This window comes from Dromaius novaehollandiae, chromosome 1, assembly GCF_036370855.1.
Source record: "Dromaius novaehollandiae isolate bDroNov1 chromosome 1, bDroNov1.hap1, whole genome shotgun sequence".
Classification (NCBI taxonomy): domain Eukaryota; kingdom Metazoa; phylum Chordata; class Aves; order Casuariiformes; family Dromaiidae; genus Dromaius; species Dromaius novaehollandiae.
The window spans coordinates 207288959-207302938 of NC_088098.1; the positions used below are offsets into that span (position 1 = coordinate 207288959).

The 13980-nt window shown below is 42.2% G+C and overlaps 1 protein-coding gene across 1 annotated transcript in view; it reads right to left on the reverse strand.

Moving 5' to 3' along the window:
- HEPHL1 (hephaestin like 1) overlaps nucleotides 1–11852 on the reverse strand; it is a 34001-nt gene extending 22149 nt beyond the window's left edge. Inside the window, exons 1-3 of the mRNA XM_064505116.1 lie at nucleotides 11683–11852; nucleotides 2271–2515; nucleotides 1275–1487 (exon numbers count right to left, since the gene is read on the reverse strand). Of these exons, the coding sequence (XP_064361186.1) occupies nucleotides 1275–1487; nucleotides 2271–2515; nucleotides 11683–11852 (628 nt within the window). The remainder of the gene's footprint in view (nucleotides 1–1274; nucleotides 1488–2270; nucleotides 2516–11682) is intronic.
- Between the last annotated feature and the right edge of the window lie 2128 nt (nucleotides 11853–13980).

The window sequence follows — 13980 nt, forward strand, 5'->3', positions numbered from 1 at the left end:
TAATGAGGAAGCTTAGGCGATCAGCTTAGGATAGATACTTAAATTTTAAAAGGCTCAACACAGGATGAATCTCACCTACTTAGGCTAAGTTCACTATCATTATTTGAATAATCATTTGGGAAATAATGTGAGAATATAGGAGTGGCTGTACTGAGTAATCTATTATTAACCTCTGACTGATTTCTGTTTCATCTAATTGTCCTACCTCCAAACCTTGAAAACTGTTGCATCCCCCTAGCCTATACCAAGGAGTCCCAAAGCCTAACCATCAACCGTGTCAAGAGCCATCCACCATCTTCCAGAGGAACAAAACAGTAACGTCGTGCAGAATTCTACCTTGACGAATTCAAGACTGAACATGCAGATAATCTGTCCTTTCAGGTGAGGATTGTTTTTAATACGCTATACCCTAGCTTTGCTTATTGTCCTGTAATTATCAGCTCAGTTTCACACATTCAGGTGGTTCTGCAGATTTCAAAGGCTCCCTGGGAGAAATATGTCTGAGAGATTTTAATTATATGAGTTAAGTTGGAGACCAGGCATGTCCTTTCCACACTGAAGTCTTTCTCTTCTTCTGAACATATGAAGACTGACCCAGGTATATGTTCTGTGTATAAAATCAGGGCTGGTTTTGTACTGAAGAAGGTACTGGAAAGAGGTGGCCGAAGAATTACATGTACCCCAGCTGGAGAAGAGACGATGGCTCAGCTGACAGAGGGGAGAGGGTTGGTACCTGGTTCCTGACCACTTCAGCATAAAATTAGCAGACTATAATGCACACAGGACAGGCTGTCACCTCAGCTGTTCAGAGCACATTCTTGTATGATTATGTTACTGGCAAATATAAATATATAATCTGTACGTGAAAAAATGACAACACTGGGCTTTCAAATACATGAATAGCAATGCCAAAGTCACCCACCCAGCCATAATTTCATCTCCTGGGCAATGAGTGTTTTGACTGTCCTGAAATGATCCCAGTTCTGGAGCATTTATTTGTGGGCTTGGTCATGACCACAAAGTGTGCCGCAGTCCCTCCACCAGCTGAGGCAAATCTCTTGTGAAGCCAAAGGGGAGCAGGAAGGGAATTGTCCCAGAGCTACAGTACCTACCCTGGGATGCTCCTGGAATGGCCCAGCTATTCCTTGCCCCTTTTTATGGGCTATGTAGGGATAGATTCTAGACCATCAGGTTTATACCTGTAAGCAAAAACGACTGTTAAGATGCCAAGCTTGGCAGAGGGGCTTGCTTTGTCAATGTTTCTAGCTCAGTACCTTTTTTACAAACCAGCAGTGGCCCAATTAAACCAGATGCAATATCTCTTGGTGTGTCAATGTGAGAATGGTAAATCCAAGTCAAGCAGTTGGGGTCTGACAAAGTTGGGGAATAATCTTTCCTTACTGGCCATGTGTACGTGTAGTTTCCACCAGGAACAACAAAATCGTCCTCTTTGCTTTTACCGCCGGTTCCATCTGGGTAAAGTGCTCCTAATGCGTTAAACAAAAAAGGAAGCTTTTATCCCCCCTTATCAGAAAAACTGTTTTCCTTAAATAAATGTGTAACTACTTCTGTTTTATTGCAGCTTTCAAAAATAATAGCAGCAGTCACAAACAAAGAATCACTGAGAAACTGCAAAAAAAATCAGAACTTATGAGGAAACTAATAGCACTGAGAATTAAAAACCATCACGTATCAGTTAGCAATGGCTTTGAAAACACATTTAACAAGCTCGAATTTTTCCTTGGCTCTTTACTTTTATCAGGCAATCATCCGCACATTTTGCCAGTTAATATTTTATATCTTCTCACAGAAAATTGTAAGAGTAATGAAAGTAGACAAATCCATACAGTCCATTAACTGAAATACATATGCATAGTTCTTGGATTCTGAAAATTAACTCATGCATGTTATAGCCCCGTAAAGAGGAAGTCATTTTCTTACAAGAACTCGATGCATGCAGATAGGGTAGAGGTAGGAAGAAGATACTCCAAGGGCTAAGTTCAGCAGAACAATTCAGGAAAAAAACCCATCTAACCTGTTTTGGTGCCAGATCTACTCCAGGCGTCTAAGGTTTCTGGTAAGAAGTTGTAAGAGGTGAGGATGTTCCTGGTTTTAGTCATCAGCTGCTATTACCAATGCGTTTATGAGAGAGCGATCCAAAGTCAGTGGCCAGAATAATAAATTGTTGGCCAACTTTTATCCGTGATATTCACTACTCAGAAGGAAAAGGAGAAGAAAAAAGAAAAGAAAAAAGGCAAAACAGCTCTTACCTTCCGAGTCCTTGTCATAGAAGACCCCATGCGGATGCACAGAGTATGGTCTGGAAGCAAAGTTCTTTAAGTGGATGACAAAGACATCCTCTTCTTCAGCCTTCAAGACTGGCCCCAGAAAACCCAGCCAGGCTGCTTTGGGGATCTCCTGGGAGTAAGTGTCATCTGTGAATTGTCTAAAAATAGCCTTTTTGTACACACGCCCTATCCGGTTGGCTCCTCTTGTCGCATATACACTTGCAAACCTAGTGTTGGAAAGGGAAAATAATTTAAAGACAAAAAACTCCTTTTGGAGATATTAAAAGACTGATGCTTGCAGTTCAGGTAAGTAATTCCCTGAGATATATCACATAGCTGATGGAATAAAGGCTGAGGAATCAACCTGGACAATGCTAACAGGGTACAAGCTCATTTATGTGCTCTGACAGATCTGGCCTTTGACACAGCTAATACAAGTCTTCATATGAGAAGCACCTATTCAGCCTTTCAGTTTTAGTACCTTCTCTCACTTTTGCAAGACTGAAACATCACGTCCAAATGCATGACTGTTCAGATGGAAAAGAAAACTAAATTAATTCAAGGATTTTCTAAAACCAATAACAGCAACTGTAATCAGCTAGACATTCTAAAAAAGAAGCATGGAATAATTTTTGCATGAAATGCATAGCTTCCACGTGCCAGAGCCTATGTTTTATAGCACCTTCAAGAGGTGGTGAACCCACTGTACGGTCAGTGGTTGACATATCGTAACTATTAAATACCAGCTTCGTTACTGAACTGTATTTGTAACCTAAAATTGTCTAGCTCCAAACTCCAGCCACTGGTTCCCATTATGCCCTTTCTCTCTTCAATCAAAGAGGCCACATACCCTAAAAAACTTCTTTTCCATGCAGGCACTTGCATACTCTGATTAAATTGCCTCCTACCCTTCTTTTGGACAAACCAAGTACATTGAGACTCTTTATGCCACAGATCTTTCCTGAAGCTCTTTCCTGAAAGATTTCCAATATTTCAATACCTCTTTTGAAGTCTGAACACAAGAACTTCACACAATACTCAAGTAATATTCCAACTAATGCCAGAGATGCTGCCCGTCAATATTTCTTTGCTTATACAACTAGGAATTAGGTTTGCCCTTTTTTCTGTAACATCATACTGGCAGCCCATGTTCAGCCCACCTGTCCTTAAATCTTCTTTACTTCTCTCCAGGATGTCTTTCAAGTGTGATATACATACTTCAACCCTAAGTCTTCCACATGGTGTTCAAATTACCCCTCTTTACCACACAGCCAAGCATAGGCTGTATGACCAATTTCACCTGGTGTAATGCTCCATGAGTTTTTGCATCCCCTGAAGATTATTTGAACTTTTATACTTTCCAACAAACTCATTAAAAAATGAGCTAAATATTCATGAAGTATCACTGGCAGAAATATGACAATTCCCTATTTATTGTGAGTTTTTGTAAGTGACCAGTTTACCCCATTTGTGTTTTGCTGCTTTTTTACAGTGCCAACAACAAGGTAGGTGTTGGATGAAATATGAGTTGAAAGGTGCAGCTATATGCTATATTTTCTTCACCATAAGACCTGCAGCTCCCCCCCGGAAGCCATCCCTGTCTGACACCGTGATTCACAATACCCCCACCTGTGGCCATTACACCTGTGTGACCAGCGTGTAAAGTAGAGCCCTGAAGTGATCCAAATTTAAAAGATTCCAAAAAGAATGATTTTTCATTTGAAAGATACAGTTCATGACGTAAACCAAACAAGAGCTATTTTGGCACAAATGAAAGCATCGCCAATAATACCACAGTGGCAGAAACACTCAGCTAGGATGGAGGGCAAAGGATAGAAGCTTCTCAGTCCTATCACAGAAAAACATATATCAGATAGATAGACCCCAAAAGCATGATTAAGGAACAAGTGCCAAGAAGTGTGGATTTTCAGTGAATTAGCTGCTTTGTGGTATCTGTCCATGTGCACAGCACGGCCTGGCAAGTTACCCCACCCGCAATGAAGGGTAAGAGATATCTTCATTGCTTAAGGAGAAGAGCTGGCACAAGAGAAGTTACCACAGAGTAGTAAGTGACAGTAGTAGTGCAGTTTAAATGCACATACATCCTTACCTCATGGCAGTGTATTCATATGGCCATGCCATAATTCAAATTATAAATTAATGTTAAAAATTTTTTCAAATAAATTTTCTCTAGAAAAAAATTCAAATGGAAAAAATATTTTTTTCAGTAATTATTTTCAACAGAAATCTTTCCTTTTTCACGAACCACCAAATATTTGAAATAAGTTGTTGCAGTGCCACTGTGTTTCCTTATGCCCCTGGCTCTCTGGCCAGACAACATCTGTACACTTTTTCATAACTTCAGAGCCCTGAGATATGCTGTCTTTCCTCCAGAAGAACTGTGCCCTGGAAAAATGCACACTTTTTGAGTTGCCTTGGTTAAATGTTTGACATGAGTCTAACTCATGCAAATGCATAGAACAGGAATCCCAAAATCCAGTTAGGTACCAGATTCAAGAACTTACTCTGAAAACTGTTCAGGTTTAAGCACTGGAGGCCTCCTGGGTACCTAAAGCTGTGCTACAGGTCTTGTTCAGTAGCTTCTCTGTGATCTGTGCCTACCTTCTGCTCAAAGGCATCTAGGAGTCAGGAAAAAACTTTCTAGTGCCGGCTTTCTGAAAGGAGTCCTATTCAAAGCCTCCATCTGTTCAAGCTGCAGTGGCTTCACAGTGGCAGTGCCTGCGGTCCACGCAACAGGTATCAGCTGCAGCCAGTCAAAGCATTGGTGTGGCTCTTCTGCTCTGGGCATCAAGAGCAGTGGAGCCAGAAAGGCTTTACAGTAATTCGCATGGAGAGGGGCAATCTGAACTCTCAGCCCTGGTTAATTAAGGTTTTTATTTAATTGTAGTCCAAGAGAAAATAAACGGACAACATTGGGAGACAAATTCCCAGACTGCTAATGACCTGACCACTGTGTTAGAGACTCAGGCTCATTTGTATCTCCCTTTCTTCTAGACCCACAATTTCTGAAGGACAGAGGAGCTTCCTACCCAAAATGCCCTGAGGTTTGGGAGTTTCTTGGCGCACAGAAGCTGCAAACTCACTCTTCCCTCTGTCTGGGAAAGGCTAGAACGCAGTTCTTCTACCTATGCACACATGTATCTTCAGCAAGTCCTTTTGGTTGTCCTCAGCACCCCAGGACAGAGCACGCCAGTTGTTTAAAGTCCCAATCTAGGTGTCTAGGTTTCCACACCTCATGTAGGAGGACCTCCAGGTGCCCACCTCAGGTTTGTGAGTAGCCAGTAGCTCTGTGCCTCTTTATATGTGTTGCTGTGCTGCACATTACGGTGCTTGAGACCCTCTGCAGAATGACTGCCCACTCTAGAATTAACAGAATCAGCCACAGAAATCTCACACACAGGATGGATCAGTTTGAGCAACTTCTTCTTTACTCCCCTAGAAGTCTGGACTGCTTGGTCACGGTCACCTGCCAAACTGCTTCTGAAAGCAGGGCTGGTACCTGTGCCTGGTGCCACAGTGCAGCCAGCAGATATGTCAATGTGAGCTGGCACAGACTCAGTCCGATGTTCTCTGCTGCTCCGTTTGTGGGACACAGAGGTTTCCTCCCCTTCAGCTCTGTTTGAGTGAGATTCTCAAAATTTTCAGTGTTCCGTGAAGTCTCTGCTGTCTTTGCCGTTTGCACTAGTGCATCCCCAAGCCAGTTGTTCCTTGCCACCCATCCCCAGAATCCCCTGGAGATGTTAGTTGTTTCATCCCCTCTCTTTGACATCAGTGGTCATACAGACCATTCTCCGTCTTCTTCTGGTGGCATCTTTTTCCTTGGGTAACACTCCACATGCTCAGTCACTGAGTTAAACATCCCCTTCAACTGCATCTCCTGTTTTGTTCCTTCCCTCCAACTGACTTTCCAATGTTATTGCAGCAGCTGCTGCTGTTCCAAATGCTCTAATGGTTAAAAATGTCTACTTCTGTGAACCTGCCTTTGCCTGTTTCTTCCAATGGTCACCCCCCTGTCAAAATGTCTCCTATCTCTCATTCTTCTCCTGGTCACAAGCCAACAATCTTTCTCCCTGCTTCTTCATGCTTTCCTGCTCGCTTCAGATCACTTTATCTTCCTGGTGGCATTGCGATGTCACTGCCTGGATCTCTCCCATCCTTCTGGTCTTGTGCAGATGTAAGAGCTGCCCTTCCAAATCTTGACTCTCTCCCTCCAGCCCGGTCGTCAGCCTGCACTTTGTGTGCAGAAAGTCTTGAGGATCAGCCATTCCCTCTCCTTATAGATAATGGGAATTTTCTACCCCTTAGAATTGTGCTTGTGCAAACTTCTTAGTTTCTCTCGGAAATTGTTCAGCCACACTAAGTCATTCCTTTGTCTCCAGGCAGGCCAGTCTTAAGGTTACATGTAGAGGTAAGCATGCTTGTGAATCAGGGCATAAAAAATCTTGTTCAGACTGAGAAATCCATGCAGATCCTTTGCTTGTCTCTGGATCTGATTTTATTTTCCCAGTTGACCATTCCCAGCAGTTCTTATGCTCCAAAAAAGGACTGCTATGCACCATGAGTGGGACTGGGGAGTGTGCTTCTTTAGAGAGAAATGAGCTCTAATTCCCTAAAGTCAGTATTAGTATTAAAATAATTACAGTCAGCCATCCCCCTGCAATGATGAGCACTACAGTTCTTCCAAATGAGAGGAAGAGTGAAACAAGAGCATCATGTAGATTCTATTTCAATGAATTCAAGACTCGACTTGCAGATAATCTGACATCTCAGGGTAGGCCCATGAGTTCAGTGTAATTTATACGTCTATTTCTTTTATCACAAAGGAAAATATTTTGCTAAGACTTTTACCTTATTTATGTTACCTTTGATCTTAAGAAATAGAGTTAGAACCTAGCAGAGGTTAGGTTTTTCATTAAGTGCTCACATGTGTACTATGTTACAGAGTACAGTAAGAAATGGGGAGATAGCTACACCTTATACATCGCAAAACGATCTACAGTGCATTGGAGCCAGATCCTTCCCTGATAAAACTTCAAGGCTTGAGTTTGTTTGCCACTGTAATCACCACTTAGAAATCAGCAATTCCAACAACTACTAGACGTGGATTCTTTAATTTCTCCTGAAGTTAGCATGCTTGATACCTACAGTAAAAGTGGCATGCAGTAGCTAAAAGTAGACTTCTTTCTTTACTATTATCCCACTAAAGTCCCATAGATTTTGCATTAACAACTATTTAAACAAGTATTTTTACGGGTTTATTCCCTAAAATCTGCTGGTGTTTGAAACATTCCTTACTCTCTGCCTTCTTCACATACTCTTTGGCTGGGTCTGCAACAACTTTTTGGTTTTTTCCCTTGAAGTTCCCCACTTTTCCTGTGGCAAGGCCAATGGCTGCAGGCTGCCCATCTTAACCCCTGGGTCGTGTAACCTGTTCAGAGTAATTAACCCTTTGCCAGACAATGGCTGCTGCGCTAAAGCCAATGCAATGTCTATGCTGCAGAGATTGCTGGTAGAGGTGGACCAGTGGTGTCAACCCATATTTGTAGACGGTGTCTTGACCATACAGTGTCAAACAACAAAGTGAGTTGCATGTCCTCAAAAGGTATGTTTTAGCCCGTTCCTGACCCACACTGGCAATAGGAGAGGTCAACCAAACCTGTAAAACCTCAAAGGAAGCTCTGATGCTGGTTAATTGTGGCTATAATGGTTTCTCTCCTAGGATAAACTTCTGCTTCCACTGAAGTCAATAACAAAATTCCCCTCAGGCTTCGTTAGGGCCAGGATTTCACCTTGACTGCACTTTTGATGTTGACCCTTCCCACAGTGATCTCCTCCACTGATGCAATTGGGTCATTTGGCCACATAATGACTCAGTTATTGGTTTAGCATCTATGACGACAGTTTCATTGTCATCTACCTGGGTGGGATGTCCTCGTAGGCAAATTGCACAAACTGTGTTTGATGCTGTGGTTAAAAAAATACCCGTTACTGTTGTTAGAGGCAAGACTTGGCCCAGATAAATGTAGCAATGGTGGTCTAAAGAGAAGGGATGAGATGTCTCATTAGGCAAAACCTAATAACATCTACCACAAGCAGAGCAGGACTTCAGTGTCCATCATATAAACTAGCACAAAATTAATTTACAGGGATAATGAAGCAAACTTTAATCCCAAGGGCTGAGCACAGTGGGGAGAGAAAAAGTGATATATGTCAAACCACAACACCAATGTGTGTATATATATATATATATATTTTTTTTTTTGAAAGGTCCTTGCCTACATGGCCATTAAAGGGAGCAGGCAATGTCTGACCTCACCCTCCTCCTGCGGCTGTCTGGGTGATAGTCATCTCCCAGCCCACAAAATAACACCGGAATCTGCAGCATGTCCAGCAGCACTGATAGTGCCTTGCACCCTGTGGGTCCAATCCACCATGGTTTAAGGAGGCCAACTCTTTCATCAGCTATATCAGATGGACAGGGATGCTGAGCACTTTCCCAGCTCATCTATACTCAGTGCCCGTAGTATAGCTTTTTCTGTAGCTTCCAAAGTCCTGTGTATTTCAGAAAATCTCTCAGCTCGATGTTTGAAGGAGGAAATGACAGTGAAATGTATCAGCCTCATTCATAGCAGTTCAAACGATGAGAATCAGTGGAACAGCTTGAGGCTTCAAGTAGGCAGACAAATGGCAGAGGCAAACAGCCTCATTATTTTCACTTTACATAAGGAGCTCTGATGCAGAGAGAGATAGCTGTTCTGTGCAAACAGCATGCTGGCCCTTGAGCACTAGAGCAGTACAGGTCAAAATAAAAATTAGCATCCAAGCCAAATAGCTACATTAACATGGTGCTATATTTGGGTTAACCAGCTCTGATGAGAGGCAGCCTTTTCAGCTCACACCCAGGGAGGTGCTGATGCAGCTCTGCGGCTGCTGGTGCTGGGGCCAACTCACTCAGCACTGGCAGAGGGGGAAATGAGCAGAGGCCGTGCCTGGTGATATAACCAGCTTTCCTGATTTCCAGCCCCATGCCCAGCTACCAAAGTCCCCTTTCTACAAAGCAACCTCATCACTGCTAAGCTCTAAAGGCTTAGGGAGATACTATCAACATTGGCACAACAACATTGAAACCCATCTCTTAAATCTCATTATCTGATCCAGGTAATGTAACGCTTTCCATTACATAGCTGTTAATTCAGCATTTTTATTGAGTAGCTAAGAATAAGTGGTTTTGATTATATCTCTTTGGGCTAGGTGGAATCAAAGGGAGCATTCCTTTAGGTGTATGCACCAACCCTTTTAAAGATAATCAGTTTGTTTGCCACCTCTTTATCTTCACTTCCATATCAATAAAGTTGGGATAGTGCTCCATCAGATGGATGCTGTGAAGATGCATCACGATGAGAAGTGCTAGGCTCAGCGAGCCTGAGCATTGGTTCTTGCAGAACATAGCTGGCTTAAAGTGTATCTTGCTCCTACCTAAGGACTGATTCATAAACTTCACAGAACTGTGTTTTGCTTAATACCCACAGGAACAGAGTTATTAGCTGAAAAGCAGAACATTAATATTCAGTTTTAAATTTACATTGGGGGTTACTCTAAAGAGTTAAACACTCAAAAAAGCTATTATCAATTCACTATTTAACCTATGCAGACACATTATCATTTCAGAATATAGCAGCTTTATTCTGGCTTAATTCAAAACAGCTTGGGAATGGGATACTTACAGGTATCACTTTCTTGTTTTGCAGTTTCATCAAAACAGTTGCCCAGCTTTGAAGCTACCTTAAAATCCAGATAATATTTCCTCTCTGAGTAAATCCTTTGGAATTAACATTCTGTAACTATTACACTACAACAGTGGCTGAAGACATAAGCTTTCCTCCCTCCCAGTCGTGCCATGGAAAAGACATCACATTAGTGTCATGGAGTTTAAAGTAAATGTGCCACTTGAAGTCCAGGGAATTCAAAGTGCAGACAGAATTAGAAGTACGTTTAATAAAATAGATTGAAAGTCTCTCTGCAATGTTGGCGAGGATTTATAGATAGCTCCTATTCACTTAAAGCTAAACTCTTTTCAGTGAGAGGTCTTCCAGTTTAACGAGAAGGGGGATTATATCCTCTGATAAAAACAGCAGGGAAGTGAGAAGTTCCAGTGTTTAAGACAACTGAAGAATAACCTTTCCCCTGAAGCCTGTTTCTGTGGTCTGGGAACAAACTATTACTCTGAAGTCTACCTATAAGCACACCTATTGACTTGGATGCTGTCCGGGAGCCTCAGTTATTAAGAGTATAAGCCTCTACAGTTTGTATTAAAAATAAAATTTTTTCTTGCCTGGTTCTTGTGGAAAAATCATTTTCTTTATGAAATCCAGCTGATAGTGGTTCTCAAGTTACCATCAGCTAAGGAAAGTTCTGCATTATTTGGGATTTCCTAAGAAGCCAGAAAAGCCATTTCCATTTCTAACTCCTGGGACAAGGGGTTGAGCTCCAGACCTGCTAGCATGGGCACCTGGACCTCCTCGCACACTCATGGCTCCCAGCCCAACCCAAACCCTAGGCTCAGAGTAAGGGACCTCAGAATATTTCTAGGTTGTCAAAGATATCAATTCTTAAAAGTATTCCCACGCGCATTTCAAGCCAACGCTGTACAGAGGCACCAAAGGTCTCCGCCATCTCCATCCAGCGTCCAAGCCTGCTCCCCGGTGCCTTGTATTCCTCTGGCTGTGATAGGATTCAGCAAGGTGCTTACGTACGTGCTTCGGTTTCAGCACAGGTGATCGTAGGGACTTCAGTGCCGCCATTGGCAATTGTATGTTTAAGCATCTACCTAAAGAGGTTTCCTAAACAAAGGTCTGCACACATGAAGGAATATGTGGACCATCTTCTCATATCTCATTTGTCAGTACCATACACATCTGAATTTTACAATGTCATACCAAGCCTCCTCACAGCCCTGAGTTTTATCATCTCACAGGGAATGAACTCATGAGTTTTTGCCAGTTGAACAGACCTCCATGTCTCATTGCAATAAATTGTGCTTGATTATGGCAAAATTGCAAATTCATTTGGGACAACCATTCCCAGAAATACCTGTGTCTCTGTGAAACATGCTACATGGCACTTCTTTGACAAATACCAGTTTCTTAATGTCCCTTCAAATGCACAATAACTATCACCCTGCTAAATCAACCATGACAGAAGAGAAGTCAATCAATGTCTCCTGTTACCTTGAAGTTGAAATCCTGCATATCACAACATCAGAAGAACAAGAAAAAGGCCAGCTTAAGACATCTACAGCTATATTAACCATATAGTCAATTTTCCTTGGAGTCATCAATCTATTTCTAAGTTAGCAAAGCTCTCAGTGACTTACTTGTCCTCTAAGAGATTTTGCCCTGTGATCAGATTTTTCCCGCTTGGTGCATAGTCCCAGTTCTCTTCCACAATCCCCAGGTAGTAGGTTCTGACGCTTGCTTCTGCGAGTGCCAACAGCCAGAGGAACCCAAGAGCGCGAAGGCAGCCACCAAGCTGCGCAGAAGGCATTTGTAATTCTGATTGCAAGGCTGGCAGCAGGCAGGCGGCAGCAGGATGCACCACAGGGAGCTCACCCCTCCCTCCTGGCTCTCGACAAGTTATAAATAAGGAATGGACAGAGCAAAGCTCCTCCTTTTCAACAGGTTAGGACTGGGATAGGTAGAGAGCCTGGCTATGCAGAGCAGGGCTGGGGAGGAGGTTGATACCATGACAGAGCTTTTGCCATCCTTCAGTGAGTGTCTAAATTACTCACTTACCTGTCAGCAGACAGTCAGTCAGTGCTTTTTTGGAAGTCTGGGTGCTTTTTTGTCTTCTTCTTTCCAAACTGAGTGGTATGGCATATTGGGACTTTTTTGCTTTTTTTTCTGGTCTGTTGAAATCCATTTGTTTTTGTTCGTTTAAAGCTTTTATTAGTCCACTCTATTAATCCCTCTGAGATTTCTGAAGCTAACATCTTGCAGCCTTAATTCAATGATAATGGTATATTCAGTGATATAACACCAGTTTACACTCCAACATTATCAGAGAGAGAGAGAGAGAGACAATTTGTCATTACTGTTCCAATTTCTAGGATTTTCTGACCTATTTGTTGAGATGACAAGGGAGCTGGATGTATTCATTTTTACAGTGAGACACCTTGTAACAAAGATTTCTAAAAACTAGAGCCCATCTAAAGCCTTTCCATTTTGATACCTAAAAATTGAGGCATGCAGTGATTACCTTTTTATTGCACTTATTAATTAACATGCCCCCATAGCTCTCTAGAAAATCTATCTCTTCCTTTATAGCCTAACCTTCTCTAAGAGGACATCTGTATTATGTCTTGGCAAAGCCAAGTATAAACCAGTATGAGTATGAACTATATTTTCTAAAGTACTTACCTAACATCCCCCCAAAGTTACCTAAGTACCAAGACACTTTGCAAAATCATACTACTCTTATACTATTTTTTAGCTGACTAAAGACTTTAAAAAGTTGTAATTGCGGAATACAGCATTTCACCTGAGATTCATTCACAGCTTTAACAGTTGTGAAACTCCACTTTCAGCTCCAGAACTGTTTGACCTCTTCCTGCCGAAGTTAATGCTTATTTGTTGGTAAGGGTATTAAAGGCTTCTCAAGTGAACTTGGTGGTCACATGTTAAATAGCATCAGGCAAAATCTATTTCAGCAATGTGAATGGATTTTTACATAGTGGTTGCATGAAGTTCACCTTCTGGCTCCATGCTACAGCTATAGCTACGCATAGGGTCAGCTACACTAAATACCTCTCTCTGTCACTGACGTGCATGTTTCTCTGAAATCGCACACAGAATAACTCAAAAAGCAGTTGAAATTCACACCAACCCATTCTCCAGCCACCTGGTCCATGGTGAGTCTCAACTAGATTCAGAAACTATGCAGAGGAGCCTATTAAGGAAGCTTCCAGTTTCTTTAGGCTATGCATTGCATCTCTTTAGACAGGATTACCGAAAGCCCAGTATACACAGGTAAGAATACAGTCTGACAATTGCAAACGATCAGCTTAACATAGCTTTAAAAGTTAGAGCCCCTCAGATGTAAGTCACTGATACAAGATGATGTTCACTGTCTCAAGTCAATTAATTGATAAACAGTGGGAAGGGAGGGAAGTGATATAGCAACATAGATGCTGTACAGAGGTCCTGGACCTGGCAGCTACTGATTTCTTGATCATCTTAACGTTGCCCATCTCTTTGCTTTTCTGCTGCAAATCACGCACTGCCCAGACTTTCAGCACCTCACATCATTCTATGTCTTCTCCTCCAAAATGCCAATACTTAAAAATCATCTTCCTTTTCCATTGCTTTGTTGTGTCACTCAGTTACTCAAATGATGCCAGCTGATAGTACTGTGATTCTAAAAGGCCTAATTAGAAAGCAAAAGAAGAGGCAATGAGTGCAGGACAGGCAGAGATTTTCCCAGTCAGTGGCATAGCTGTCAAATATGCAACTGTGGTGGGACCTGTGAGCCAGATGGTGGGCTATGGACCTGTGCAAAGGCCAAGGTGACACTTGGAGGTTAGCAAGATCCCACTGTGATCTTTGCACAGGGCCAAGCACCCTGCAGCCTACTGCAGTGAATACTTCCCTCATCCAGAGTAGCTGTCCTCTGAGCC